A 27,942-nucleotide genomic window follows, 5' to 3' on the forward strand; every position below is an offset into this window, starting at 1 on the left:
AAGGAAATTTGAACTAGGCGCATTCTCTGTTGGAGGTTGTTTTGGCCTTTCTTAATAAGAAACATATAAACAAAAGTAGGGAGAAGCCAGAAGTGGCGTATGCCTGTAATTCCAGTACTTGAGAAGCTGCAACAGGAGGATTGTCTCAGCAACGTAGACTTTCAGCAACATGGTGAGACTCTTTTTTTTTTTTTTTTTGTGGTACTGGGGATGGAACCCAGGGGCATTCTACCTCCAAGGACCACCCCCAGCCCTATTTTTTATTCTTTATTTTGAAATAGGGTATCACTGAGTTGCAAAAGGCCTAAGTAGCTGAGGCTGTCCTCGAACTGCAATCCTCCTGTCTCAGCCTCCCAAATGCTGGGATTAAAAGCGTGAGCCATCACACCTGGCAAGACACTGTTTCAAAACAAAAAATAAAAATGGCCAGGCCAGGGGTATAGCTAGGAGGCAGAATGTCCTTGATTCAAACCCCTAGTACCACGCACACACACAAAACAAACAGTAAAATGATACTCTATAAACCTCATAACCTGTTCTCCAAGACCTAGAAGTAGATAAAATATTTGAATGTTAATTTTTTTGTGTGTGTGTGGGTCTGGGGGTGGAACCCAGGGGCATTCGATCTCTGAGCTATACCCCCTGCCCTATTTTTTATTCTTTATTTTGAAACTGAGTCTCACTAAGTTGCAGAGGGCCTTACTAGGTAGCTGAGGCTATCCACGATCCTCCTGTCTCAGCCTCCCGAATGTTGGGATTATAAGCGTGTGCCACCACGCCCGGCTGGATGTTAATTTTTAAAAAATTATGAATGCTTGCCGGGTGTGGTGGCTCATGCTTTTAATCCCAGCATTGGGGGGGGGGAGAGCTGAGACAGGAGAATCATGGTTCAAGGACAGCCTCAGCTACTACATAGTGAGGCCCTTTGCAACTCAGAGAGACCCTGTTTCAAAAATAAAGAATAAAAAATAGGGTTATGATGTAGCTCAGAGGAAGAATGCCCCTGGGTTCCATCCCCAGTACTGCCAAGAAAAAAAAAAAAAAGAAATCATGAAGCTGGGCATGGTGGTGCACGCTTGTAATCCCAGCATTTGGGAGGCTGAGGCTGGAGGAACACGGTTTGTGGACAGCCTCAGCTACTTAGTGAGGTTCTTTGCAACTTAGTGAGACCCTGTTTCCAAATAAAGAATAAAAAATAGGGCAGGGGGTGTCGCTTGGAGATAGATAGAACACCCCTGGGTTCCATCCCCAGTACCGCCAAAAAAGAAAAAAAATCATGAATGCTCAAAGGAATATTTTAACACAAAAGCATTTACCTAAGTGGTTATCCCATTAACAAAACAGATGATAAGACTCCAACCTCTAAGATTCTACAGGACACTGAAACTTCAATATGTAAAACTAAAAGTATAAATACCTGATCTTAACTGTAGGCTATAAATACAGCAACTCCTGCATTTCATAAAATATTTTAAACATAGCTGGGTGTGGTGGCACATGCTTGTTATCCCAGCATTCAAGAAGCAGAGACAGGAGGATCATGGTTTGCAGACAGGCTCAGCTACTTAGTGAGGCCCTTTGCAACTCAGTGAGACCCTGTTTCAAAATAAAAATAATAGGGCTGGGGGTGTAGCTTGGAGGTAGAAAACCCCTGGGTTCCACCCCTAGTACCACACACACACACACACACACACACACACACACACACACACACACACAAAGAATATTTTAAATATCTTCCATGTTGGAAAATGGGAAGAGCCCAGGCTGTCCGATGTTTACAGCGAGCCTCAGCTTCTTAGTGAGGCCCTCTGCAACTTAGTGAGACTCTGATTCAAAACAAAGAATTAGTACAGGAGTGGTAGCACACACTTGTAATCTAAGCATTCAGGAATCAGAGACTAGAGGATCGTGGTTCGCGGACAGCCTCAGCTACTTCGTGAGGCACTTTCCAACTCAGTGAGATCCTGTTTCAAAAATAAAAGGACTTAAGCCAGGCATGGTGGTGCATGCTTGTAATCCCAGGAGGATGGTGGCTCCAGGACAGCCTCAGCTATTTAGTGAGGTCCTTTGCAACTCAGTGAAATCCTGTTTCAAAATAAAGAATAAAAAATAGGGCTGGATCAGGCATGGTGGTGCATGTTTATAATCTCAGTGCTTGAGAGGCTGAGACAGGAGGTTCGCACAGGTTCGAAGCCAGCCTCAGCTTTTAGTGAGGCTCTCAGCAACTTGGTGAGACCCTGTTTCCAAATAACATAAACAAAATAGGTCTGGGAGTATAGTCCAGAGGTAGAAAAGCCCCTGGGTTCCACCTCCAATACCACACACACACACAAAACGGCTGGGGTGTAGCTCAGAGGTAGAAGGCCAACTGTATTCCACCCCCGGTACCGAAAAAAAAAAAAAAAAAAAAAAGGTCTAAAAAAATAGGTCTGGGGGTGTAGCTCGGAGGTACAATGTACAATGCCCTTGGGTTCCATTCCCTGTACTGCAAGAGAAAAAAAAAAAAAAAAAAAAAGCCGGTGACACATGCTTGTAATCCCAGTGCTTGAGAGGCTGAGACAGGAGGATCGCACAGGTTTGAAGCCAGCCTCAGCTACTCAGTGAGGCTCTCAGCAGCTTAGTGAGACCGTTTCCAAATAAAATATAAAGTAGGCCTGGAGTATAACCCAGACATAGAAAAGCTCCTGGGTTCCACCCTCAGTACCACCAAGAAAAAAATAAAAAATTAAAAAAAAAAAATAATAGGGCTGGGGGCATGGCTGGGAGGCAGAGTGCCCTGGGTTCAATCCCTAGTTCCCCCCCACAAAAAAAAGAAAGAAAAAAAGAAAGAAAATAAATAAAAAGTGAAGAACAAAGATTACATACTATCCTTAAAATATATATTTTATCTGTATATTCTACACGTGTCCAGAAAAATCTAAAACATCATTGGCCTAAAATCCTTGGCAAATCTGACTAAAGAGATAAAGAGAAATCACCTCACCTCAATGCAGTATCAAAATGTCTAAAAAATATGGTACCAACAACTTGAGTCTGAATTCCAGTAGTCATTCACTGCAATGACAGTGTTTCAGGCAGCAATCAACTACATGGTCCTTTAAGGTGGAGCTAAAAAGCTCCTATTGCAGAGTGAGATGGTAAGCATCATGATTTTATGGTGCAGTGCATTACTCATAGTTTTACAGTGATGGATAGTATAAATAAATCTTTACTGCCAGTTGTATAAAAGTACAACACATATAATTTTATACAGTACATAATACTATACTTTTTATTTTTAAAAGTGTACTCCTAGCCAGGCGTGGTGGTACACACTTGTAATCCCAGCATTTCGGAGGCTGAGACAGGACTGTGGTTTGCAGCTAGTCTCAGCTATTTAGTGAGGCTCTTTGCAACTCAGTGAGACCCTGTTTCAAAATAAAGAAGAAAATATAGGGCTGGGGGTGTAACTTGGAGGTAGAATGCCCCTGGGTTCCAGCCCCAGTACCTCAAAAATAAATAAATACATAAAATATAATAAGTAAAATATACTCCTAAATTGGGCCTGGTGGCACAAAGCTGTAATTCATACTTGGGAGGCCGAGATAAGATCTCAGGCTAGAGGCCAGCCTCAGCACCTTAGTAAGAACCTCAGCAACCTAGCAACACCCTGTTCGAAATTAAAAAGGCTGGGGTGTAGCTCAACAATAAAATGCCCCTGGGTTCAATCCTAGTACCAGAGAAACAATAAAAGAAACATGCTGGGCATGGTGGAGCACAGCTGTAATTCTAGTACTTGGGAGGCTGAGTTAGGTGGATTGCAGGTTTGAGGACTCAGAAACCTAGTGAGACCCTCTGTACAAACAAAAAATAAAAAGGACTTGGGATATAGCTTGTAGACCCCTAGGGTCAATCCCCATTACCACAAAAAAGTAAAATAAAATAAACAAGACATGCTCCTACTTATAAAAAAATGTTTACTATAAAGTGGTACACTATGTTACAATGGCAGCAGCTTCATGTATTTCATGTTAACTGCATAAAAAGGCCAAGTCCAATGACTGACCTCTACCATCTTGGGACTAGGGATTGAACCCAAGGACATTCTACCTCTAAGCTATACCTCTAGCCATTTTTATTTTTTATTTTGAAATAGGGTCCGAGGCTGGACTGAAACCTATTAGAATCCTCCCGTCTCAGCCTCCTAGGTACTGGGATGATAGGCATGTGCCACCATGTCTGGCTTGATCTAGGTTTTGTTAAGTACATTCTGTGATGTTTGCACAATAACAAAATCACCCAATGATGCACTTCTTAGACTGTGTCCTCAATATTAAACAGTACATGATTGAAATTCTATAGTTATTGATTACAAGCAATTATCTCAAACAATTTACCATCCTGGCAAGGGTGCTTTGCACCTGGCAGTACAAGAACCAGAATGGATGAAGGTTGGCCCATACTAGTTCTTCAATTAGTAAGAATTATCCTCCCTCTACTACAATTGCCAGTATTAAGAATTATCCTGCCGGGCGTGGTGGCGCACGCTTGTAATCCCGCGCTTGGGAGGCAGAGACAGGAGGATTGTGCAGGTTCGAAGCCAGCCGTGCGCACTGGCTTAGGAGACCCTGTTTCCAAGTAAAAATGTAAAAATAGGTCTGGGAGTGTAGCCCGGAGGTAGAAGGGCTTCCAGGAACCCCAGTACCACCAAAAAAAAAAAAAAAAAAAAAGAATTATCCTCCCTCTACTACAATTGCCAGTATTAATCTCAATGTTTAAAACACTCTGCTTCCAAAGATCTATATCTATTTAAATTCAAGCATGTTAACTGTACTATCTATGAAATTCACTTTACTGCTTTCTTCTTCGTTTTCATTTTCTTTCTTTTTTTTGGGGGGGGGGCTGAGGATGAAACCCAGGGGAATTCGACCTCCAAGCTACACGCCCTGCCCTATTTTTTATTCTTTAGTTTGAAACAGGGTCTCACTAAGTTGTGGAGGGCCTCATTAAGTAGCTGAAGCTGTCTGTGAACCACACAATCCTCTGATCTCTGCCTCCCAAATGCTGGGATTACGAGCATGCACTGCCACGCCCGGCTCTCTTCAGTTTCATTTTCTTTTTTTTTTCTTTCTTTCATTTTTTTTATTTTTTTGGTACTGGGAATGGAACTCAGGGGCATTCTACCTCCGAGCTACACCCTCAGCCCTACTTTTTTTTTTTTTTTTTTTTTTTTTTGGTGGTTGTACTGGGGTTCCTGGAAGCCCTTCTACCTCCGGGCTACACTCCCAGACCTATTTTATATTTTTGAAACAGGGTCTCTTACGCCAGCGCAGCTGGCTTCGAACCTGTGTGATTCTCCTGTCTCCGCCTCCCAAGTGTGGGGGATTACAAGCGTGTGCCACCACGCCTGGCTTTTTTTAAATTTTCAAACAGGGTCTCACTGAGTTGTAAAGAGCCTCACTAAGTAGCTGAGGTTGTCCTCGAACCGTGATCCTCCTGTCTCAGCCTCCAGAATGCTGGGATTACAAGTGTGTGCCACCATGCCCGGCTCTCTTCGTTTACATTTTCAATGATAATGTAGAGATGGTACCTCATCTGTCAACTTCCAAGAGGTTGTAAAAATCCAGTAAAATAAAGGGCAAGGAAAGATCCCCGAAAATCTAAAACTAAGTCTGATTTAGAATATTCACTAAAAGTAAAATAAGCTTTTACTTTGTTATATTTCCAATATCTAAACCAGATGAATTAACCAAATTTGACTCTTGTCAAAAAGATTTATTAACTTAAAATAGAACTTCAAACACAGACAAAAGCAACTTTCAGTTCAAGATTGAATATGTTTGATATACAAGTGTGTAAAAGAAAAAATTTAGAATCTTCATGTTGTATTTTTATTTTATTTTTTTACCTTTTAAAAAGTTTTTGGCACTACAAGGTTCTGTAAAGAATAGAAGTGACAAATTTAAAACACATGAAATCCTCTTCTAATTCTTAAGAACAATATATATATATGTATATATATAAAGTCTGAAGCAACCAACGTATGAATACAGCTAATAGAAAATAAAGAATGTAATATTTTAAATTCTCTCTTTATACAATTCGTCAAGGTTAAACAAAACATAAAATTCCCTTAAAAATAGGGTAATAAAATAGATGAAATTTGTATCACTCAATTTAGTGATACTAGTAAAAACTATAGTTCATATTTATATACAAATAATACAGTGTTTAAAAACAGTCTTAGAATTTAAATAAGCTATCTAAACGTGTTAAAATTTTAAACCAGGACCTGATTTGTTTTGTTTTCCATTAAATGTCACTTTTTCTGCTGAATGTAACTGACATTGAGGTACGGATACCCTTGAGACAGCAGGAATGGCTGGTTGCTGTGCATCGGTAGACCAGCTGAAAGAAAATGGACTCGCATTACTCCGACACGTTTCCTCTCGGTGGGTGGGGACAACGCTCTCTACACCGACGGGTGGCACATCTGTCTGTTGGATACAACACAGACAGGAAACTGAAAGGCTTGTGCCTATGTATCTGACAATCTCTTAAGAGTTAACTTATAATTAGTTCTCTTTTTTTTTTCTAGTTATAAAATAGGAGACGAAGCATGACTAAATATTTGAGGGAAGGATATGAAAGAAAAGAGGAAGCAAATATAGGTATGTGAAAGAAAGGAAAAGAGATGAAACAGAAAAACCTAAGGGCTTCTATAACTGAAATTTTCCTCCACATTAGATCTTTGCTCAAAAGAACAACCCAACCATGGTCAAGGTTCTGCCATTCTGCAATACAGAAGCACCTCAGAGCAATACATAATATCATTTAAGAAGGCTTAAATATATCAAGTCTGAGACTTTTATTAGGGACTTCCCCTTAAATTTATCATTTAATTCAGTCAACATTTCCTGAGTTATGTGCCTATAATTTCTCAAAATTCCTTACATTAAAAAAAAAAAAAAAAAAATATATATATATATATATATATACACACACATTCTGATTTCCATGTTCTGAACTCCCAGGTTAAACAAGAGCTGAAGGTCAGACTTTGGCATTACCTCCTAGAACATGTCTACATTTGAGGCAAGTCAATTATATAAGCTCTTAGAAATATTTAGTTTATAATATTTGTTGCTATGTCAAAGCCAATATTGGCACTACTATAGCACCAGCAGAATGTAATAAATGCTAATGTCATTCACATCCTACTTCTACTAAACAAAGCTGGCCATGTCTCTCTCTATTTGACTGAATAACTTCTATCGAATCTCTATTTCTTACTAAATCAAGGCCAAACTCTTTCATAATATGATTTTGGCCCATCCCCTCTAGCCTTATCATTTATATAACGGTCTCAAGTACTTCTATCCCTAAGTCTTACTTTCTTCTTCCTCATTAGGTCAGGCAAAAGTCAGTGACTTTGTACATATTATTCCCTCAACTAAGAACACTCTTCCCTCTAATCTTGAGGTTAAAAATAATTCAATTTTTAGCTGGGCGTGGTGGCGCACACTTGTAATTCCCGTGCTTGGGAGGCAGAGAAAGGAGGATCGCGCAGGTTCAAAGCCAGCCGCGCTGGCTTAAGAGACCTTGTTTCCAAATAAGAAAGTATAAAATAGGTCTGAGAGTGTAGCCCGGAGGTAGAAGGATTTCCAGGAAGCCCAGTACCACCAAAATAATTTTAAAATATTCAATTTTTAAGAATTATCAAATATATCAATTTCAAGATCTAGTTCAAATGTCAAAATATTGTGTGAGGTAATATCTGCAAATCTTGCTCTCTCTGTTAGGGCAATGGTAACTCATTCCTCTAAACTTCTTTTCAATTTTACATGTTGAGGCTTTCCTCATAAAATGTACATTAAGTATGGGTATTTTTATTTATTCCTGCTCAAGCAACAAACACCTAGTAGAGTCTTAACATATTATGTTCTCCCATAATAAATGTTTACTAAATGCACGAATTCATTCCTAGACCCTAGCCTTCACTGAATCTCCCTGTTTCAGAATAAAACCCACCCAGCCTGTTAACCAATTTGTAAGCTATGTTACCTTGTGTATAGAAAGGTTTGTTCTGCTGAAATCTTGCATTTCCCTGATGCACGAAGTTTTGATGCAAACCATAAGGCCACGAAGCTGGGACAAGGGGGAAATGGGGACGTGGTGCATGTTCCCAAGGAATTGGAGGATTTAGTCCTCGAAAGCCTGGCTCTGCATTTCAAATAGAAAAGAAAAACATATCTTAAAGCATACATATAAACTAAACCAAATCCATATACCAAAAAGAGGCTAAGAATCAATGTTATTTGCTCACAGCATTCATAAGAGAGACATACAAGAAATAGTCAACAATATATCATTGCTATGACAAGCAAGCAAAAGGTGTTCTGAAGAGGGGAATAACCTGGCCTTTAATGGTCAAAAAAGGTTTTCTTAAAATGACTAGGCAAAGTTTTAAAGAGGAAAGAACAAGTTAGACAAAATGAGACAGGAGAAGGCATTTCAGAGAGAAAGAAAAGCATGTAGAAAAGCCTGAAAACAGGAAAGCACTATAAGTTTGGGAGCTACACAACAAACAGCGATACAGCAGTACAGAAACTAAAAAGTGACAGGATTAAAAACTGAACAGCAGGTGGAGATACACATTTCAAAGAACCTTAATGGGTCATGCTAAGAAACTTATATTTTATCTTTAAGATAATGCCAACTATCCTAGAATTATTTATTTATTCATTGTGGTAATAAAGGCTGAACTTAGGGACATTCTACCTCTGAGCTATACCCCTAGTCATTCCTTTTTGTTTGTTTATTTTTGCTTTGAAAAAAGGTCTTGCTAGGTTGATGAGAGTCTCACTAAGTTGTTGAGGCTGGTCTTGAACCTGCGATCCTCCTATTGCAGACCCCCAAGTATTGGAACTACAAGGGCGTACCACCAATTTTATCAATTTTATCTTGGGTCTGTAAGGAAGTCCTGTTAGAAGCCTGAGTAATAGTTGAGAACCTGGACTTAGAATGTTAGAACTTGGGAGCCAAATAGGTCTAAATTCAAATCATAGTTCTAAAAATAACTAAGGTTCCATTCATTTTGAACCTCAGGTTGAAATGAGGATTAAATGAGATTATAAAGTGTCTTACACAAGGTTCTGACCTATAGGTTGAGAGTATAAAAATATATTTCCCTCTAAGATAAATCTTTAGGTCATTTTTTTTTTTGGTGGTACTGGGGTGGAACCCAGAGGCTTTCTAACTCTGGGTTCCACCTCTGGGTTTCTACCTCTGGGCTATACTCCCAGACCTATTTTTTTTATATTTAATCTGGAAACGGTCTCACTAAGTTGCTGAGAGCCTCACTAAGTAGCTGAGGCTGGCTTCGAACCTGTGCGATCCTCCTGTCTCAGCCTCTCAAGCGCAGGGATTACAAGTGTGCGCCACCATGCCCGGCATGGTCATTTTTATTAACTTGTAGAACCAACTGAATCTTCTAGATAATTTCTGGTGGCTTTTCTCACTCAAAGTCATAATGTGGTAGTAAATAACTGAAAGATGCTGTATGAATTCATGAAAATTCCTAGCAGAAACTCAAATTAGGAGAAATGAAATAGGAAAGAGTAGGGAGCAATAAAACCCTAAAACTCATATTAATGGTCTTCTTATAAAATCAGTCTTCTTGGGAGTTAACCAGAAAGACAAAACAGCTGGTCCACTATAAAATCATAAAGCCATATTACGACTAAGGGCTAAAACTGAAGGACTCAGGGTTTATAAAATAAATGAGACTGGGTGTGCAAATTAAGTCATGATCAATTGAGAAACGATGTTTTAGAATAAAAGGGTATTTTAAAGGATATATTTTAAGCCAGGCGTGGTGGCGCACGCTTGTAATTCCAGAATTTGGGAGGCTGAGACAGGAGGATCACAGTTCTCCAATGGCCTCAGCTACTTAGTGAGGCCCTTTGCAACTCAGTGAGACTCTGTTTCAAAATAAAGACTAAGCCGGGCGTGGTGGCGCATGCTTGTAATCCCCGCGCTTGGGAGGCAGAGACAGGAGGATCGCGCAGGTTCGAAGCCAGCCGTGCACGCTGGCTTAGGAGACCCTGTTTCCAAATAAAGATGTAAAAATAGGTCTGGGAGTGTAGCCCAGAGGTAGAAGGGCTTCCAGGAACCCCAGTACCACCAAAAAAAAACCCCCAAAAAACAAACAAACAAACAAAAAAACAAAATAAAGACTAAAAAATAGGGCTGGTGGGTGTAGCTTGGAGGTAGAATGCACCTGGGTTCCATTCTCAATACTGCAAAAAAAAATAAAATAAATAAAATAAAAAATATATATAATTTATTTATTTACTTATTTTTTTTTATTTATTGCGGTACTAGGGGTGGAACCCAGGAGCATTCTACCTCCAAGCTACACCCCCAGCCCTATATTTTAGTCTTTATTTTGAAACAGAGTCTCACTAAGTTGTGGAGAGCTTCACTAAGTAGCTGAGGCTGTCTACAAATAGCGATCCTCCAGTCTCAACCTCCCAAATGCTGGGATTACAAGCATGTGCCACCACGCCCGGCTCATAAAGGATATATTCTAATTCTCCTTACTGTTTTTTTCATGACCAAATGTTTTTATAGTACAAGCAATATAATTGCACTAAAGATAGCTTCAAAAATTAAAAATTCGGGTGTATTCATTTCGAGTCACCCCCCCCATACCATTTTGGCATGGGGCTGTATTTCTATTTTCTGTATTTCTATCTTTTTAATAAACTTCTTTAAATCTTCAAAAAAATTCACATATGTTCTACTCTAAAACCATAATTATAATTTTAACATATTTTATCCCATTCTTCTTTAAATACAGTAGCAAGCCAGGTGTGGTGGCGCACGCTTGTAATCCCAGCATATGAAAGGCTGAGACAGGAAGATCATGGTTTGCTGACAGCCTTAGCTACTTAGGCCCTTTGCAACTCAGTGAGACCCCGTTTCAAAATAAAAAATAAAAAATAGGCCAGGCGTGGTGGCGCACACTTGTAATCCCCATGCTTGGGAGGCTGAGACAGGAGGATCGCATGGGCTCGAAGCCAGCCTCGGCTACTAAGTGAGGTTTTCGGCAACTTAGCGAGACCCTGTTTCCATATAAAATATATATATATATTTAAAAAAAAGGTCTGGGAGTATAGCCTGGAGGTAGAAAGCCTCTGGATTCCACCCCTAGTACTACCAAAAAAAAAAAAAAAAAAAAAAATAGGGCTGAGGGTTTAGCTCGGAGATAGAATGCCCTTGGGTTCCATCACTGGCACTGCAAAATAAATAAATAAATATGGTAGCAACTTTAGCTTTAATATTAAGTTGTGTACTCATACAAATAATATTTACTAAACACTTTATTATATAATATATAACATGGATAGTGTATCTACCATACTGGACACTAAACTAGCTACTAGATAAATAGTTAAAGACAAGAAAGAATTCTTGAGCTGGGCATGGTAGAGCATGCTTGTAATTCCAGTACTTGGGAGGCTGAGACAGGAGGATTGCAGATTTGTGGCCAGCCTCAGCTACTTAGTGAGGCCCTCTGCAACTTAGAGAGACTCTGTTTCAAAATAAATAATTAAAAAATAGGGCTGGGAGTGTAGCTTGGAGGTAGAATGCCACTGAGGTTAACCCCCCCAAAAAAATGTGGTATGAGAGTAGACATCAAAGGTAATGGAGAAGAAATTCCAGGCAGAAAATAAATCACTTGAACAACTAGGAATACGAGACCATATGGCATGTGTTGAGAAACATTTTGTTAATTCGTTTATTTTGAAACAGTGATCAACTAGTGGCAGGTGTCGGGGAGACTTGAAATGACAGGGTCTAAGTTGCAGATGGCCTAAGTAGCTGAGGCTGGCCTTGAACCTGTAATCATCCTGTCTCGGCCTCCCAAGTACTAGGATTACAAGTGTGTGCCACCACGTCCAGCTTCCGAGCCCATTGTTTGCCTTTATCTAATCCTATACTGCATCTCCATAAATAATGCTCACCTTATTTACAGTACTTACCCAGTTTAACTAATAACACTAGTCACCTAACTTTTCTACAGACAGATACAAATAAAGAAAAGAGTTACCCGAACTCCCCACTGCACCGTTGTTCACCATGGAATTTGGTGCCACAGTACGAGGCCAGTGTCCATCATGAGAGGAGGTGGGGATTGCCACTGGTCTGGCAGCAGGCTGTGCAAAGATGATGCTGGGATCATTCAGGCCAATATTGCTTGGGGCACTGCCTGGTGCAGAGTGCATCACTGGGCCATGGATTGGCCAGGATGGGGTAGGGATCTGGAGGGGGTGCATTGGCAATAATCCCATGTTGTGCATGGGAGAATACTGAGCTGGTGGGGACTGGGGAAAGTTATACATGGGCATTTGGACCTGATGAGGGGGCTGAGCTCCCTGCTGAGGTGGGCCAAGCTTAGGTTGAGATCCTGGTTGGGACGGAGGCTGGGTAATAGCAGCTGATGGGGAAGAGTTCTGTGGAAATGGCTGGGGTTGAGGAGAATAAGATGGTGAATCAGACTGCAGAGGAAAAATAAAGAGACACATTTTAAAATTAATTTATAAAAATATTAATAAAAGTATAGGTTATAAAATTTTATTTAAGAGTTATTTCATTAGAACATTTATACAGAACTATTTGATGTGTATAATAATAAATAATAATAAAACTTAGTTTTACATAAAGGTAAAATTTTCCCAAGGTACTCAAACCCTCATACCTAATAAGTCTTTTTATTATCCAAAGAAACATTATTCCTTCATATGTATTTTCATTTATGAACTAGAAACTTACATATAAATAACTCACAGTCACTTTCATTCAGCCCATCAGTCCATTTACTGAGTGTCAGTTATATATTGGGCATTATTCTAAGTACTAAAAACATATTAGTAATGTGCATGCCCACATGGAGCTTAAAGTTTATGAGGGGAAAAGCAAGGTGCAGATAGAGATTCCAAAAGCAATCACATTAAAGTGTAATGATTACAACAATATAAAATAAAATATATGATATATGCCAGGCATGGTGGCACATGCCTATAATCTCAGTACTTGGGAGGCTGAGACAGGAGGATCACAGGTTCTACCTGTAGTGAGATTCTCATCAACCTAGAAAGAACCTGTTTCAAAGCAAAAATAAAAGCCATTCATGGTGGTGAACGCTTGCAATTCCAGTACTTGGGAGGCTGACAGGAGGGTCGCAGGTTCCAGACCAGCCTCAGCTACTTAGTGAGGCATTCTGCAACTTAGTGAGACCCTATTTCAAAATAAGAAGTAAAATAGGGCTGGAGGTGTAGCTCAGAGGTAGAATGCCCTTGGGTCCAACCCCCAGCACAGTAAAAATAAAACAGGGCTAGGGATATAGCTGAGAGATAAAATGCCTCTGGGCTCAGAAAAAGGGATGTATAGCTGGGCGTGGTGGCACACGCTTGTAATCCCAGCATTCAGGAGGCTGAAACCAGAGGATTGCGGTTCGCAATCCTAGTACTTGGAGGCTGAGACAGGATGATCACAGGTTCAAGGCCAGCCTCAGCTACTTAGTGAGGACCTCTACAACTCAGTGAGACCCGGTTTCAAAATAAAGAATAAAAAAAATAGGGGAGGGGATGTAGCCCGGAGGTCGAATGCCCTTGTGTTCCATCCCAGATGCGGAAAAAAAAAAAAAAAAAGGAAAAACAAAAGAAAAAAGAAAAAGAAAAAGAAAAAAAAGTTTAGGAAAGTAGAGAATGAGGAAAGCTTCCCAGGGGAAGTAACCTTTTAATCTAAGACTCAAGTGCAAACCAATCTGATAAAGGCAGAGATAAGGGGAAGGGAAGAGTGTTTCAGGCAGAGGGAATAGCAACGTGTCTGAAGGTTTATAGGCATAAAGACTCATGGTGTGTGTGTGTGTGTGTATGTGTGTGTGTGTGTGTGTGTGTTTGTTTACTAGGGATTGAACCCAGAGGCATTCTACCTCCAAGCTGTATCACCAGATCTTTTTTTTTCTTTTTTTGTTTTGTTCTGAAAACAGGGTCTCACTGGATTGCTGAGACTGGTCTAGAACTTGCAATCCAGCTGTCTCAGCCTCCCAAACACTGGGATAACAGGCATGTGCCACCACATCTGGCTTTGTAAAGTAACTGGAATGGCCGGGCATGGTGGCATAGGCTTGTAATCCCCGCGCTTGGGAGGCGGAGACAAGAGGATCACCCTGGTTCAATGCCAGCCTCTCTGGCTTAAGAGATCCTGCTTCCAAATAAAGATATAAAAATGGGTCTGGAGTGTAGCCCAGAGGTAGAAGGTTTTCCAGGAACCCCAGTACCTACCACCAAAAAAAAAAAAAAAAAAAAAGTAACTGGAATGGAAAAGCATTTTAATATTATTGGAGTATAAGTACAGAGGAATGGCACATTTGAGGCTGAAGAACTAAAGAGGGGGAAGATAACGAAGGATTCTCGCAAGCCTTTTTATTTGCACCTACCACTTCTCAAAGCCACTCAAAACATTACATTTGATAATAATGAAAGTCTAAAACAGTATCAAGTTTACAGTAATCATTCAATTAATATAGGATAATTAATTTAAAAGTACAAGGTGAATATAGATTTCGACAAAGATTTAGAGCAAAATTTTAGAGCAAAAATTCATCAAGGTAACTATAAAATTTGAGTCTAGATTTTTATTTATTTTTTTATTCTTTTGCAGGTTTGGGGATGGAACCCAGGGGCATTTGACCTCTGAGCTATACCCCTTGCCCAATTTTGTTTTGTTTTGTTTTTATTTTATTTTTTAAATTTATTTTTATTGGTGCATTGTAATCATACATCACATTGGAATATAAGACTTGAGAGGATATACAAGCACACATCATCCAATTAGCCCTCATCCAGTCCCCATCCCATTCCCTCCCCCTCCCTCGATCCCATGCTTGTTGGTGATTAACTTTGATACATATGTTTATGTACCTCCTGCTTTTTTTTTTTTTTTGGTGGTACTGGGGTTCCTGGAAGCCCTTCTATCTCCAGACTACACTCCCAGACCTATTTTTACATTTTTATTTGGAAACAGGGTCTCCTAAGCCAGCGCGAGTGCGCAGCTGGCTTCGAACCTGCGCGATCCTCCTGTCTCTGCCTCCTAAGCGCGGGGATTACAAGCGTGCGCCACCACGCCCGGCCCTCCTGCTTTTTAAAGAGGCTCCATCCTCCCCTATTCCATACCCTCTGATTGGTCACCTTAATTGATTCACTATAGGGCCCTTTCTATAGCTCAACCACTTCCTGTTGCCCCTTTCCTCCTAGTTATTGCTGATTAGGGAAAGCATCTGGTTTTAATTTTCTGCGATATTTCTCTGTGCATGCCGTGTTGCAAGTACCGATCCCACTCTTGATGGCCCCAGTTGTAGCCTGGCTACCCGGTGGACTGATCCAAACCTTGCAGGCTCAAGCAGCGGCCTTGCTTCATGGGAGGCCCCAATTCTGGTCTCGCTGGCCCTGACACTGGCCTAAGCCCTTAGCTGGCTCCGATCCCGGCCTCAGAGGCCCCAGCACCGGCCTTCCTCACGGCAGGCTCCAATGCTAGCCCATGGCCCCGGCATTGGCCTAACCCCTCGGCAGGCTCCTATCCAGGCCTCAGAGGCCTCAGTAGAGGCCTTGCTTCACGGAAGGCTCCGATGCTGGCCGCTGGCCCCGGCACTGGCCTAACCCCTCGGCAGACTCCAATCTCGGCCTCGGAGGCCCGGCACCGGCCTTGCTTCGCGGCAGGCTCCAATGTAGGCCGCTGGTCCTGGCACCGGCCTAACCCCTAGGCAGGTTCCGATCCCGGCCTCGGAGGCTCCAGCACCAGCCTTGTCTCACGGCAGGCTCCGATGCTGGCCTCGCTAGCTCCAGCACCAGCCTAACCCCTCAGCAGGCTCCGACCCCGGCCTCAGAGGCCTCAATAGCGGCCTTGCCTCACGGAAGACTCCGATACTGGCCGCTGGCCCCGACACCTGCCTAACCCCTCAGCAGGCTCTGATCCCAGCCTCGGAGGCCCCAGCACCGGCCTTGCCTCACGGCAGGCTCCGATCCTGGCCACGCTGGGTCTGGCACCGGCCACACCCCTCGGCAGGCTCCGATCCCGGCCTCGGAGGCCCCAGCACAGGCCTTGCCTCACAGAAGGCTCTGATGCCGGCCGCTGGCCCTGGCACCAGCCTAACCCCTCAGCAGGCTCTGATCCCGGCCTTGAAGGCCCCAACACTGGCCTTGCCTCATGGCAGGCTCCGATCCCGGCCTCGGAGGCCCCAGCACCGGCCTTGCCTCACGGCAGGCTCCAATCCCAGCCTTGGAGGCCCCAGCACTGGCCTGACCCCTCGGCAGGCTCCGATCCCTGCCTCGGAGGCCTCAATAGCGGCCTTGCCTCACGGAAGGCTCCGATGCTGGCCGCTGGCCCCAGCACCGGCCTAACCCCTCAGCAGGCTCTGATCCCGGCCTCGGAGGCCCCAGCACCAGTCTTGCCTCACGCCCCTGCCCAATTTTTTATTCTTTATTTTGAAACCGGGTCTCACTAAATTGCGGAGGGCCTCACTAGGTAGCTTAGGCTGTCCGCGAACTGCGATCCTCCTGTCTCAGCCTCCCAAATGCTGGGATTACAAGCATGAGCATCCATGCCCGGCTTGAGTCTAGATTTTAATTTGATACTCTGGTCTTTTACAAGATATGTCACTAGATATACATATGTCAAAAGAGACATGAAGTTTTTTTGTTTTTTTTTTTGGTGATAGTTGGGATGGAACCCTTCTACCTCCAGGATACACTCACTCCCAGACCTATTTTTATATTTTATTTGGAAACAGGGTCTCTTAAGCCAGCACATAAAGATTTCATGCAAACAAATTACCACCTACATATTGTCTTATGAGCACTAGACTCCTAATAGATCTGGATTTTTATTTTTAATTTTTGGTGCTAGAGATTGAATCCAAGGGCAGTCTACCTCTAAGCTAAGTCCTTAGACCTTTTTGTTTATTTAATTTTGAAATAGAGCCTTGCTAAATTGCTGACTGTGTCACTACATTTCTGATGCTGGCCTTGAACCTACAATTCTCCTTTTCCTCAGCCTCTCAAGTACTGGGATTATTGGTATGCACCACTATACCTGGCTAGAATTTTTCTTTTCTTTTTTTTTTTTTTGCGGGTCTGGGGATGGAATCCAGGGACATTCAACCCCTAAGCTACACCCCCTGCCCTATTTTTTATTCTTTATTTTGAAACAGGTTCTCACTAAGTTGTGGAGGGCCTCACTAAGTAGCTGAGGCTGTCCTCGAACCGTGATCTTCTGGTCTTAGCAAGCCTGTGCCACCATGCCCAGCCACCTGGCTAGATATTTTAAAACATAATGAGTATGTATACATGGACAACTAAGAATAGGGTAAAATCTAAATTAATGGTTTAGCAAATTATAAGCTGTTAACTAAAGATCATACTCTTAGATTTAAAAGTAATTGTACATAGCTGGGCATGGGGTCCATGCTTGTAATCCCAGCATCTGGCTGAGATAGGAGGATCGCAGTTCGCGGACAGCATCAGCTACTTAGTGAGGCCCTCTGCAACTCAGTGAGACCCGGTTTCAAAATAAAGAATAAAAATAGGGCAGGGGGTGTAGCTCAGAGGTCGAATGCCCTTGGGGTCCATCCCCAGACCCGCAAAAAAAAAAAAAAAAAAAAAAAAAAGTAATAGTAAATAGATGACTAGTTTTTCATTTAATCTAGTAGATCAACTAATCTGTTTTTAAAAGCAGACCAATACATTATCATGGTATATTTTTTTCCCCCTTTTTTGGTGGTACTGGGGATGGAACTCAGGGGCCTTTTACCTCCGGGCTACACTCCCAGACCTATTTTATATTTTTTATTTGGAAACAGGGTCTCTTAAGCCAGCAGAGGCTGGCTTTGAACCTGCATGATCCTCCTGTTTCAGCCTCCCAAGCACGGGGATTACAAGCATGCACCACCACGCCCGGCTTAAAATTTTTTTTAACATTAATACTTGTGCCGGGCGTGGTGGTGAACACTTGTAATTTCTGTGCTTGGGAGGCTGATCGCCTCAGGTTCGAAGCCAATGAAGCTCTCAGCAACTTAGTGAGACCCTGTTTCCAAATAAAATATAAAATAGGTCTGGGAGTATAGCCCAGAGGTAGAAAGCCCCTGGGTTCCACCCCCAGTACCACCAAAACCAAAACCAAACAAAAAAAACATTAATACTTGTTCCCTCTCCCTTCTTTTTTTGCAGTACTGGAGATGAAACCCAGGTGCATTCTACCTCCAAGCGACACCCCCAGTTCTATTTTTTATTATTTATTTTGAAACAGGGTCTCACTGAGTTGCAAAGGGCCTCACTAAATACCTGAGGCTGTCTATGAACCACGAACCTCCTGTCTCCGCCTCCCAAATGCTGGGAGTATAAGCATGCACCACCATGCCTTCTCCTTTTACACTGAGTCAGGAGTGATGTCCATGCCTGTTAATTCTAGTACTTGGGAATCTAAGACAGGAGGATTGCAAGTTGGGAGGCCAGCTTCAGCAATTTACCAAGACCCCATATCAAAAGCAGTTTGTTTCAATACTGATGTCTACTTTCATTAATGGAGTTGATATTTTTCCACTAGGTAAACCTTGTAACCTCAAAGTCATTATTATATTTTAATCTACCTTATTTTATTTTAAAAATGAGAAAGCAGACTCATGTAAATTAAATAGCTTGCCTATTGATAGAAACCCAGATATATATTACGCCCCAAGTAATGCTCATTCTATTTTATGGATATCAAAGAAACTTCTACAAACCACTGTGTAATCTCCAAGATTGTATCTACTAGAATGAGAAACCCCTATCACTTACAAGAGATAATGCTATCTAACTCATTTGCAGGCAGAGTACTTACACATTCTGAGGACTGTCTAGTCCTTATAGACTGATCACCCTGTTGCTGAGCTGAACCGGCCACCTGTTGGGCATTTACAAGGTTGCGAACCAGCTGGGCTGCTAAGAGAAGACATCACAAAGAATATGAAAAAAATAAAGGAAGTAGAAGAGAAGTGTTGATCAATAAAAGTCACTTCTTATGCAAAACAGTCTCAAATATCTCTGAAATTTTATAAACTTAGATGTTTAAACTATGACTATATCAATGAAAAACTTAAAATAACTAATTAAATTAATTTTTTAATCTTGCAGATCAATAACCCTTTTTTCTAATTTTGTGGAGTTTTTTGGAGGGGGCAGGTTGGTAGGTGGGGGTACGGTGGGACTGTGGTCTTGGTGATCAAATCCAGGGCTTCATGTATTTTAAGCAAATAATCACCGAGCTGCATCTCCAGCCCCAGATCTATTTATTTATTTATTTTATTTATTTATTTATTTTTGGTGGTACTGGGGTTCCTGGAAGCCCTTCTACCTCCAGGCTACACTCCCACGGGCTACACTCCCAGACCTATTTTTTAACTTTATGTGGAAACAGGGTCTCTTAAGCCAGCGAGGCTGGCTCCGAACCAGCGCGATCCTCCTGTCTCAGCCTCCCAAGCGCTGGGATTACAAGCGTGCGCCACCACGCCCGGCTACCCCAGATCTATTTAAAAAGTACATTACAGGCTGAGGATACGGCTCAGTGGTGGAGTACATGCTTAGCATACATGAAATCCTGGGTTTTATCCCAAACATCAAAAAATATACCAGTTGTAAAAATAAGAACAAATTCTGTCTTCCTGCTTCTTTAAAAAAGATAGCAGGCCATGATGGTGCATGCCTGTAATTCCAGTACTTGAGATTATAGGAGGCTAAGACAGGAAGATCACAGGTTCAAGGACAGCTTCAGCAGCATAGCAAGTCTCAGCAATATAGCAAGACCCTGTTTCAAAACAAAAAGGGCTGGGGTGCAGCTTGGAGGTAGAAGGCCCTGGGTTCAATCTCCAGTACCACACAAACACACACAATGTATTTGTTTAAGGTAGTACTGTTTATAATAAGAATGTGAATAAACAGAAATAACAATTTCTAAAATACTCTGGAGGGGATGGAGTACAGTTCAATGGTAGAGAGCTTGCCTAGCATGCACAAGGCTATGGATTCAATCCCTAGCACTGCAAAAAATAATAACATATTAAAAAATACAGTGTTACAGTTGGGATCTGGAATATTCCCCAAAGACTTTTTTTTTTTTTTTTTTTTTTTTTTGCGGTACTTAGGATGGAATTCCGGGGCACTGTACCTCTGAGCTATACTCCAGCCCTATATTTTAGTCTTTTAATTTAATTTATTTTAATTTTTGTGGTACTGGGGATGGAACCCAGGGGCATTTGACCTCCTATCCACACCCTCTGCCTCTGCCCTATTTTGTATTTTTATTTTAAAGCAGGGTCTCACTAAGTTGCAGAGGGCCTCATTAAGTACTTGAGGCTGTCCAAGAACCTTGACCTTCCAATCGCCACCTCCCAAATGCTGGGATTACAAGCTTACAAGCATGCAAAGTCTCATGTTTTGAAGGCTTGGTCTCCAATGGAGCAAGGTTTAGAGGTGAGGCTCTTGGAAAGTGATTGAATGATGAGTTCTAACCTCATCAGTAGAGTAATATACTGATAAAATGAACTACTGGAAGGTGGTGGAAACTGTAGTCAGGCTGGTTATGGCTGGAGGAATGTCCTTGGGGACTCTCTCTCATTCCTGGCCCCTTGCTATCTCTCTGCTTCCTATCATGAGCTGAGCAGCCTTTCTACCATCATGTTCCGCTCACTTCAGGCCCAAAGTGATGGAGCTGGCTAACAATGAACTGAAACATTGGAAATCATAAAACAAAATAAAGCTTTCTTCCTTTAAGTTGTTTTTCTCAGGTATTATCACAGGGATGAAAAGCTAACACAAACAGTACTTTTTCCTTTTAATGAACTCTCATTTAGTACTATCAAATTCTTAAAATTCCTTGTGAAACATAACAGGAATCAGTATCCCTCACTCACAAGAGCAGTGGGAAGAATATACTTTCTACATATTGGGGGGGAAATCTTGTAAAGAATGCTAAATTGACTGTGAGAAACAAAGGGTCTGTCTCAAATCCAAAAAATACTTAGAAGTCAGCTGAATAGGACTGCAGAGACCTTAATCATATATATGTATGTATGTATGTATGTATGTATGTATATATATATATATATATATATATATATATATCATATGCATGAATATATTTATATGAGTATAAATATAACTATATATATTCCCATTATAAGGTCCCAAATCATACAACTAGGTTTTAGACTAGAGAGGAATTAAGGTCCTTAGTATGACATTAAGATATATGACTTTTCGCTGGGCGTGGTGTTGCATGCTTGTAATCCCAGCATTCGGGAGGCGGAGACAGGAGTATCATGGCTCGCAATCATCCTCAGCTACTTAGTGAGGCCCTGTGTAACTTAGTGAGACCCTGTTTCAAAATAAAGAATAAAATATAGGGGAGGGGGTGTAGCTCAGAGGTCAAATGCCCCTGGGTTTCATCCCCAGACCTACAAAAAAAATTAAAAATTAAAAGACTAAAAAATAGGCCTGGGGGTGTAGCTCAGAGGTATAATGTCCCTGGTTTCCATTTCCATCCCCAGTACCACACACACAACACACACACACACACACACACACACACACACACACACACACACACACACACACAAGACTTTAATTCCAGCACAAACTATTCTGGGCCTTTCTACTTACCTGCCACACTGCTATTCCTCTGACGGGCCAGCTTGACCTCTGGACACTCCCTTCGAACATGTCCTGCATCTCCACATATAAAACATCTGAGGTCTCTGGGGTCTCTAAAGTCTCGAGTATCGTGAAGATCTCGGGGGTCAAGAAGATCTCGGGAGTCTTTCTCTTCTTCGTTCCCTTCCTTTTCTTCTTCGCTGTCTTTCTTCTTTAGTCTAAACAGTAAACTGCTGATACCAATAATGTGGGGCTAGGGACTTGTAAACTAGTGAGTCACAGAACAATCTAAACTATAAGCAGCATTTCATGCAGCATTTTTGAAGACAAGGAAACTCACATTAATAACATATCTACTCATATGGTGGAAATTGAGTATTCTAATAGTTTTACAATATTTACATTTTTTACTGTCTAATTTTATGTCTCTAAGAATTTTTAGAGATGAATATATATTATTTCTACTTCAAAGAAAAAATTGCGGCTTAGAGAATATGTATCTGGTCTAAATTTAGTAGTCAGTAAACTAACAGTGATGAAAAGTAGAAGTTTGCAATGCCTAAAAATTTCCAATTTTTTTTTTTGCGGGTCTGGGGATGGAACCCAGGGGCATTTGACCTCCGAGCTACACCCCCTGCCCTATTTATTCTTTATTTTGAAACCGGGTCTCACTGAGTTGCAGAAGGCCTCACTAAGTAGCTGAGGCTGTCCGTGAACCGCGATCCTCCAGGTCTCAGCCTCCCGAATGCTGGGATTACAAGTGTGAGCCACCACACCCAGCTCCAAATTTTTGTATTAGACCAAACTTGATGAAAGAAGGGATTTTTCTGACCTACTCAATATAACATGTAGAACCTTGGACATAAAATATGTTTTAAGATGGTATATAGACTGTATATTCTTCAACTTATATGCAATGATACATATTTCATAGCATATGTCTCAAATATTCAGTTAACTATATTTTAATGACTAATTTCCATGACTGTGAGGTCCTCAGCAAGAATGCTATGTATTAATCAGTGTGTGTGTGTGTGTGTGTGTGTGTGTGTGTGTGTGTGTGTTACTGAGGGTAGAACCCAGGGGCTTTTCTAGCTCTGGGTTATACTCTCAGACCTATTTTATACTTTATTTGGCAACAGGGTCTCACTAAGTGAGGGTGAGTAGGTAAGGTTGGCTTGGAACCTGTGCAATCCTCCTGTCTCAGCTTCCTAAGCGCTGGGTAAATTACAAGCATGTGCCACCACGCCGGGCTTCTAATCTTTTTTTTTAAATCTTGGCTCCTGACAAAATTCCCAACACATAATAAGTGTCAATAAATGTTTCTCCAATTTAAAAAAAATGAATTAATGAACAAATGAATGCTGTAAGACAACATTCTACCACAAATCTCCCTATTACAAAATTATACTCATATGCACATTCCCCTAAGGTCCTTCCCCCACACCCAGTACTAAGGATTGAACCCAGGGGCATTCTACCTCTGAGCTACACCCCTGGCCCTATTTTATATTCTTTATTTTGAAACAGGGTGTCACTAAGTTGCAGAGGGCCTCACAAAGTAGCTGAGGCTGGCTGCAAACCTGTGATCCTCCTGTCTCAGCCTCCCAAGTACTAGGATTACAACTGTGCACCACCACGTCTACCTAAGGTCCAATTTAAAGAACTTTCTTATCTAAAATCTTTTTTTTTTTTTTTTTGCAGGTCTGGGGATGGAATCCAGGGGCATTTGACCTCCGAACTACACCCCTACCCTATTTTTTATTCTTTATTTTGAAACCGGGTCTCACTGAGTTGTGGAGGACCTCACTAAGTAGCTGAGGCTGTCTGCGAACCGGGATCATCCAGGTCTCAGCCTCCCCAATGCTGGGATTACAAGCGTGCGCCACCACGCCCAGCTGTTCTAAAATAATTCTGAACACAACTATAATTACAAGTGGGACTCACATTTATCTTCCCTGTTCAATACTGATACATAAACATTTGCCAACCTTTTCCTTTTAGGGCAGTCTTTCATGTAGTGGCCTATTTTCCCACACACACGACAACATCGATCATTAGGAGCCAGTTCTCCATCTGTTAGGACTCTAGAATCAAAGAAGTACTCCTAGGAGGAAAATACAATTTTATCAGAAAAAAAATCATGATAAAACTTTTGGATCCAAATGAAAATAAAATCAAGATAAAAAAGTGGTTTAAAAAATGAAATAAAGATCAACAAATATTTCATTCAAGTTGAAACCATAAATGAAAATAAGATTCAGAATCATCAGCATCACAATTGTTATTAGTACTAAACACTTTACATACACATTATACTATACAGAGATGCTAGGAATGAATGAGGACATCTCAATAAAGTAGAAACTATTTTCATCCTCTTTTTTTTTTTTTTTTTTTTTGCAGGTTTGGGGATGGAACCCAGGGGCATTTGACCTCCGAGTTACACCCCCTGCCCTATTTTTTTATTCTTTATTTTTTTGAAACAGGGTCTCACTAAGTTGCAGAGGACCTCACTAAGTAGCTGAGGCTGTCCGCGAACCGCGATCCTCTGGTCTCAGCCTCCCAAATGCTGGGATTACAAGCGTGCGCCACCATGCCCAGCTTCATCCTCATTTTATAGAGGTAGAAATTGTACCTCAGAGAGTTCAAGCCATTTGTTCACAGTAAAAAAAGAAAGAAGAAAGAAATGCAGAGAAAAAAGAAACTTAGATAAAGAATCTAGAGCTATATCTAATCTGACTATAATGTTCTTGCTTTCTGCTACAGTAGGTTACTTCTTGTAAGAAATTATCCTCTGTGCAAAGGAGCTTTATAAAAATACAACAATTTTCTCGATTATTTCCACTAGAGTTGAAAACAACCTTTAAAGAATATATAAAATGTGGGTATAGAGTACTGGGCACTGAACTCAGGGTTCCACTATCACTGAGCTACACCCAAGTCTATTTGTTTAGGGTTTTTTTTGCTGGTTGTTTTTTTGTGTGTGTGAAACAAGATCTTGATAAGTTGCCCAGGTTGGCCTCAAACCTGTGATCCTACTGTCTCAACTTCCCAAGTCCTGTGATTACAGGCATGCATCACAATACCCAGAAAGGAACATACATCATTTATTATAGAAAGTGAAGTATACCTAAGGAAATGGCAGAGAGTTAAGCAGCAAATAATTTTTCTAAGTCTTAGAAACTGGCTCACTTTTGCTTTGTATTAGCACTTTACTCATCCTTCTCAGTGCTCAGTTTTGCACTGTTACAAATTCTAGTTTGCCCTGCCAATACCCATATGTCTGGAAAGCAAGAGAACCTATCTACCTATCTATCTGAAAATCTATCTAAAACCAGGAATAAAAATAGTAGATACATTCGATAGAATTGCTATTATAATAATTTGCATTAAAAAAAAAAAAAGGTAACAAAGCCAAGCATGGCGGCACACACTTGTAATCCCAGCATTTGGGAGGCTGAGACAGGAGGATCGCAGACAGCCTCAGCTACTTAGTGAGGTCCTTTGCAACTCAGTGAGACCCAGTTTCAAAATAGAGAATAAAAAATAGGGCTGGGAGTGTAGCTCAGAGGTAGAATAACCCTGGGTTCCATGCTCAGTAACACACACACACACACACACACACACACACACACACACACACAATGGGTAACAATACTGGTAAGGGTGTCAAAAACTGGAATGCATACACACTACTGGTAGGAATGTAAAATAGCACAGCCATTTAGAAGACAGTTCACAGTTCCTCAGAAACTTAAAACATAAATTCATCAAAATGATACAGTAATTTCACTGTTAGATGTATACCAAGGAAAACAAAAACATTTATTACAAGAAATTGGTTCCCAAATATTCACAACAGAATTATTCCCAGTAGCCAAAAAGCAAAAGTATTCCAAATGATTACAATTAGTGAATAGATAAAAAGTGGTAATTAAGCCGGGCGTAGTGGCACATGCTTGTAATCCATGTGCTTGGGAGGCGGAGACAGGAGGATTGCAGGTTCGAAGCCAGCCTCGCTGCCTTAAGAGACCCTGTTTCCAAATAAAAGTATGAAATAGGTCTGGGAGTGTAGCCCGGAGGTAGACGGGTTTCCAGGAACCCCAGTACCCCCCCACACACACAGACACACACACAAAAGTGGTAATTATACAGTGGAATATTCAGCCATAGAAAGCAATGAAATATTGATATATCACAATATGAACGAACCTTTAAAATATTACACTAAGCCGGGGGTGGTGGCACAGCACTTGGGAGGCTGAGACAGGAGGATCACACAGGTTCGAAGCCAGCCTCAGCTACTTAGTGAGGCTCTCAACAACATAGTGAGACCCTGTTTCCAAATAAAGTATAAAATAGGTCTGAGAGTATAGCCCAGAGGTAGAAAAGGCCCTGGGTTCCACCCTCAGTACCACCACCACCAAAAAAAAAAAAAAAAAAAAAAAAAAAAAAACACTAAGCGGAAAAAAGCCAGTTCCAAAAGACTATATAACATATAGTCTATACTATATGTATATAATTATATGACTCTGCTATAAGAAATGCCCAGAACAAAAAAACTTATAAAGACAAAAAGTAAATCTATAGCTTGATTAAGGAGAGAGAACTGACTACTAGTAGGGGTAGGTTTTTCTCTCTCAAGATTTTTTTTTCTTACAAGTCTCTTGCTTTGAAACTGAAACCTCCTATAGTCTCCTAACCAATAGAAGGCAAACAAAAACAGAGTGAAACCAAGAGGAATGTACATTACACGACTCAGTTGAGGCAAAAGAAAACTTCTTAGTTCCATGACATCTACTTCAGTATACTGAGGTTACATGAAAATTAGATCATATACCATAGCAAATAATAAAGTATTCCTATGGTCTTGTCTTCTCTGAGCATATTTTCATCAAGATTTCTACAGATGGAAGAGTAGTGAACAAAACATCAAATTTAAAATTCAACTATCCTGAATCTTGACTAGTCTCATTCAAATACTCAGTAAATGCTTGTTTGGTATATACTATGTGCCTAACACTACAACAGGCACTGGACACATAAAGGTGAACCTTACAGAAATGAATCCTGTTCTCATGGAGCTTACAGTTTAGTGGAAGTGACAGAATTTAACAAGTATATTAAGCAAATAAATTAAACTTAATAAATATATATCTCATTATGAACTATAGAAAGAAAAACAGAGGGAGCTGTGACCATTTCCTTCTCCATTCCTAATAACAACCTGGAAACAGGATTCGGTTTCTTGGGCTAAAAAATAAAAAAAGGAAAAGATTCAAATAACATAAACTTACAGCTTCTCTGCCTATGAGTGGATAAAAAGGTGTACCAAAAAGTTTCCTTCCATTTATAAATGCCTTCATGATGAAATTGGTCACTAGTGAAGAAAGAAGAAAATAATAAATAGCCAGACATTAATGTGTCAGAGCTTTAAAAACAAGTAACCTCTATATTTAAAACTTACTTTTTCTGGAAACTCCAGCACCAAGGTTATGATTCAAGTCAAAAGGGTCTAGAAAAGAAATATTTTTAATTAAGACTTATATCCACCACAAAAAATATTCTCAGACTATCCAATCCAGCAAATTATTGTTTTAAAATTATTTATTAAGCTGGGTGTGGTGGCACATGCTTATAATCCCAGCATTTGGGAGGCGGAGACTGGAGGATCGTGGTTCGTGGACAGCCTCAGCTACTTAGTGAGGTCCTCTGCAACTCAGTGAGACCCTGTTTCAAAATAAAGAATAAAAAATTGGGCAGGGGGTATAGCTCAGAGGTCAAATGCCTCTGGGCTCCATCCCCACACCCGCAAAAAAAAAATAAAAAATAATAAGCTGGGCATGGTGGCACATGCCTATAATCCCAGTACTTGTGTGGCTGAGACAGGAGGATCACAAATTTAAGACCAGTCTCAGCAACTTATGTTTCAAAATAAAAAATAAAAAAGGACTGTGGTGTAGCTCAGAGGTAGAATGCCCCTGGGGTTCAATCTCTAGTCACACACACACACACACACACACACACACACACACACACACACACACACACCTGGGGTTCAATCTCTAGTTACACACACACACACACACACACACACACACACACACACACACACACACTAAAGGATGGAAACTGAGCCGGAATGTGGTGTATGCTTGTAATCCCAGCATTTGGGAGGCTGAGGCAGGAGGATCACAGTTCGAGG

At 41.0% G+C, this 27,942-nt stretch overlaps 1 protein-coding gene across 3 annotated transcripts in view; it reads right to left on the bottom strand.

The window, feature by feature from the left end:
- Positions 1 to 6,411: 6,411 nt before the first annotated feature.
- TUT4 (terminal uridylyl transferase 4) overlaps positions 6,412 to 27,942 on the bottom strand; it is a gene marked incomplete at both ends in the record, with an annotated part of 99,374 nt that continues 77,843 nt past the window's right edge. The window contains 8 exons of one of the 3 annotated variants that reach the window (XM_080693013.1): positions 6,412 to 6,479; positions 8,047 to 8,205; positions 12,101 to 12,548; positions 18,928 to 19,028; positions 21,744 to 21,952; positions 23,726 to 23,841; positions 27,035 to 27,117; positions 27,205 to 27,252. In XM_080693013.1, the coding sequence (XP_080549139.1) occupies positions 6,412 to 6,479; positions 8,047 to 8,205; positions 12,101 to 12,548; positions 18,928 to 19,028; positions 21,744 to 21,952; positions 23,726 to 23,841; positions 27,035 to 27,117; positions 27,205 to 27,252 (1,232 nt within the window). Of the gene's footprint in view, positions 6,480 to 8,046; positions 8,206 to 12,100; positions 12,549 to 18,927; positions 19,029 to 21,743; positions 21,968 to 23,725; positions 23,842 to 27,034; positions 27,118 to 27,204; positions 27,253 to 27,942 lie in introns of all 3 variants that reach the window. The other 2 variants (XM_080693012.1, XM_080693011.1) reach the window with 2 other exon arrangements.

Source organism: Muscardinus avellanarius (assembly GCF_963383645.1).
Source record: "Muscardinus avellanarius genome assembly, chromosome: 3".
Classification (NCBI taxonomy): domain Eukaryota; kingdom Metazoa; phylum Chordata; class Mammalia; order Rodentia; family Gliridae; genus Muscardinus; species Muscardinus avellanarius.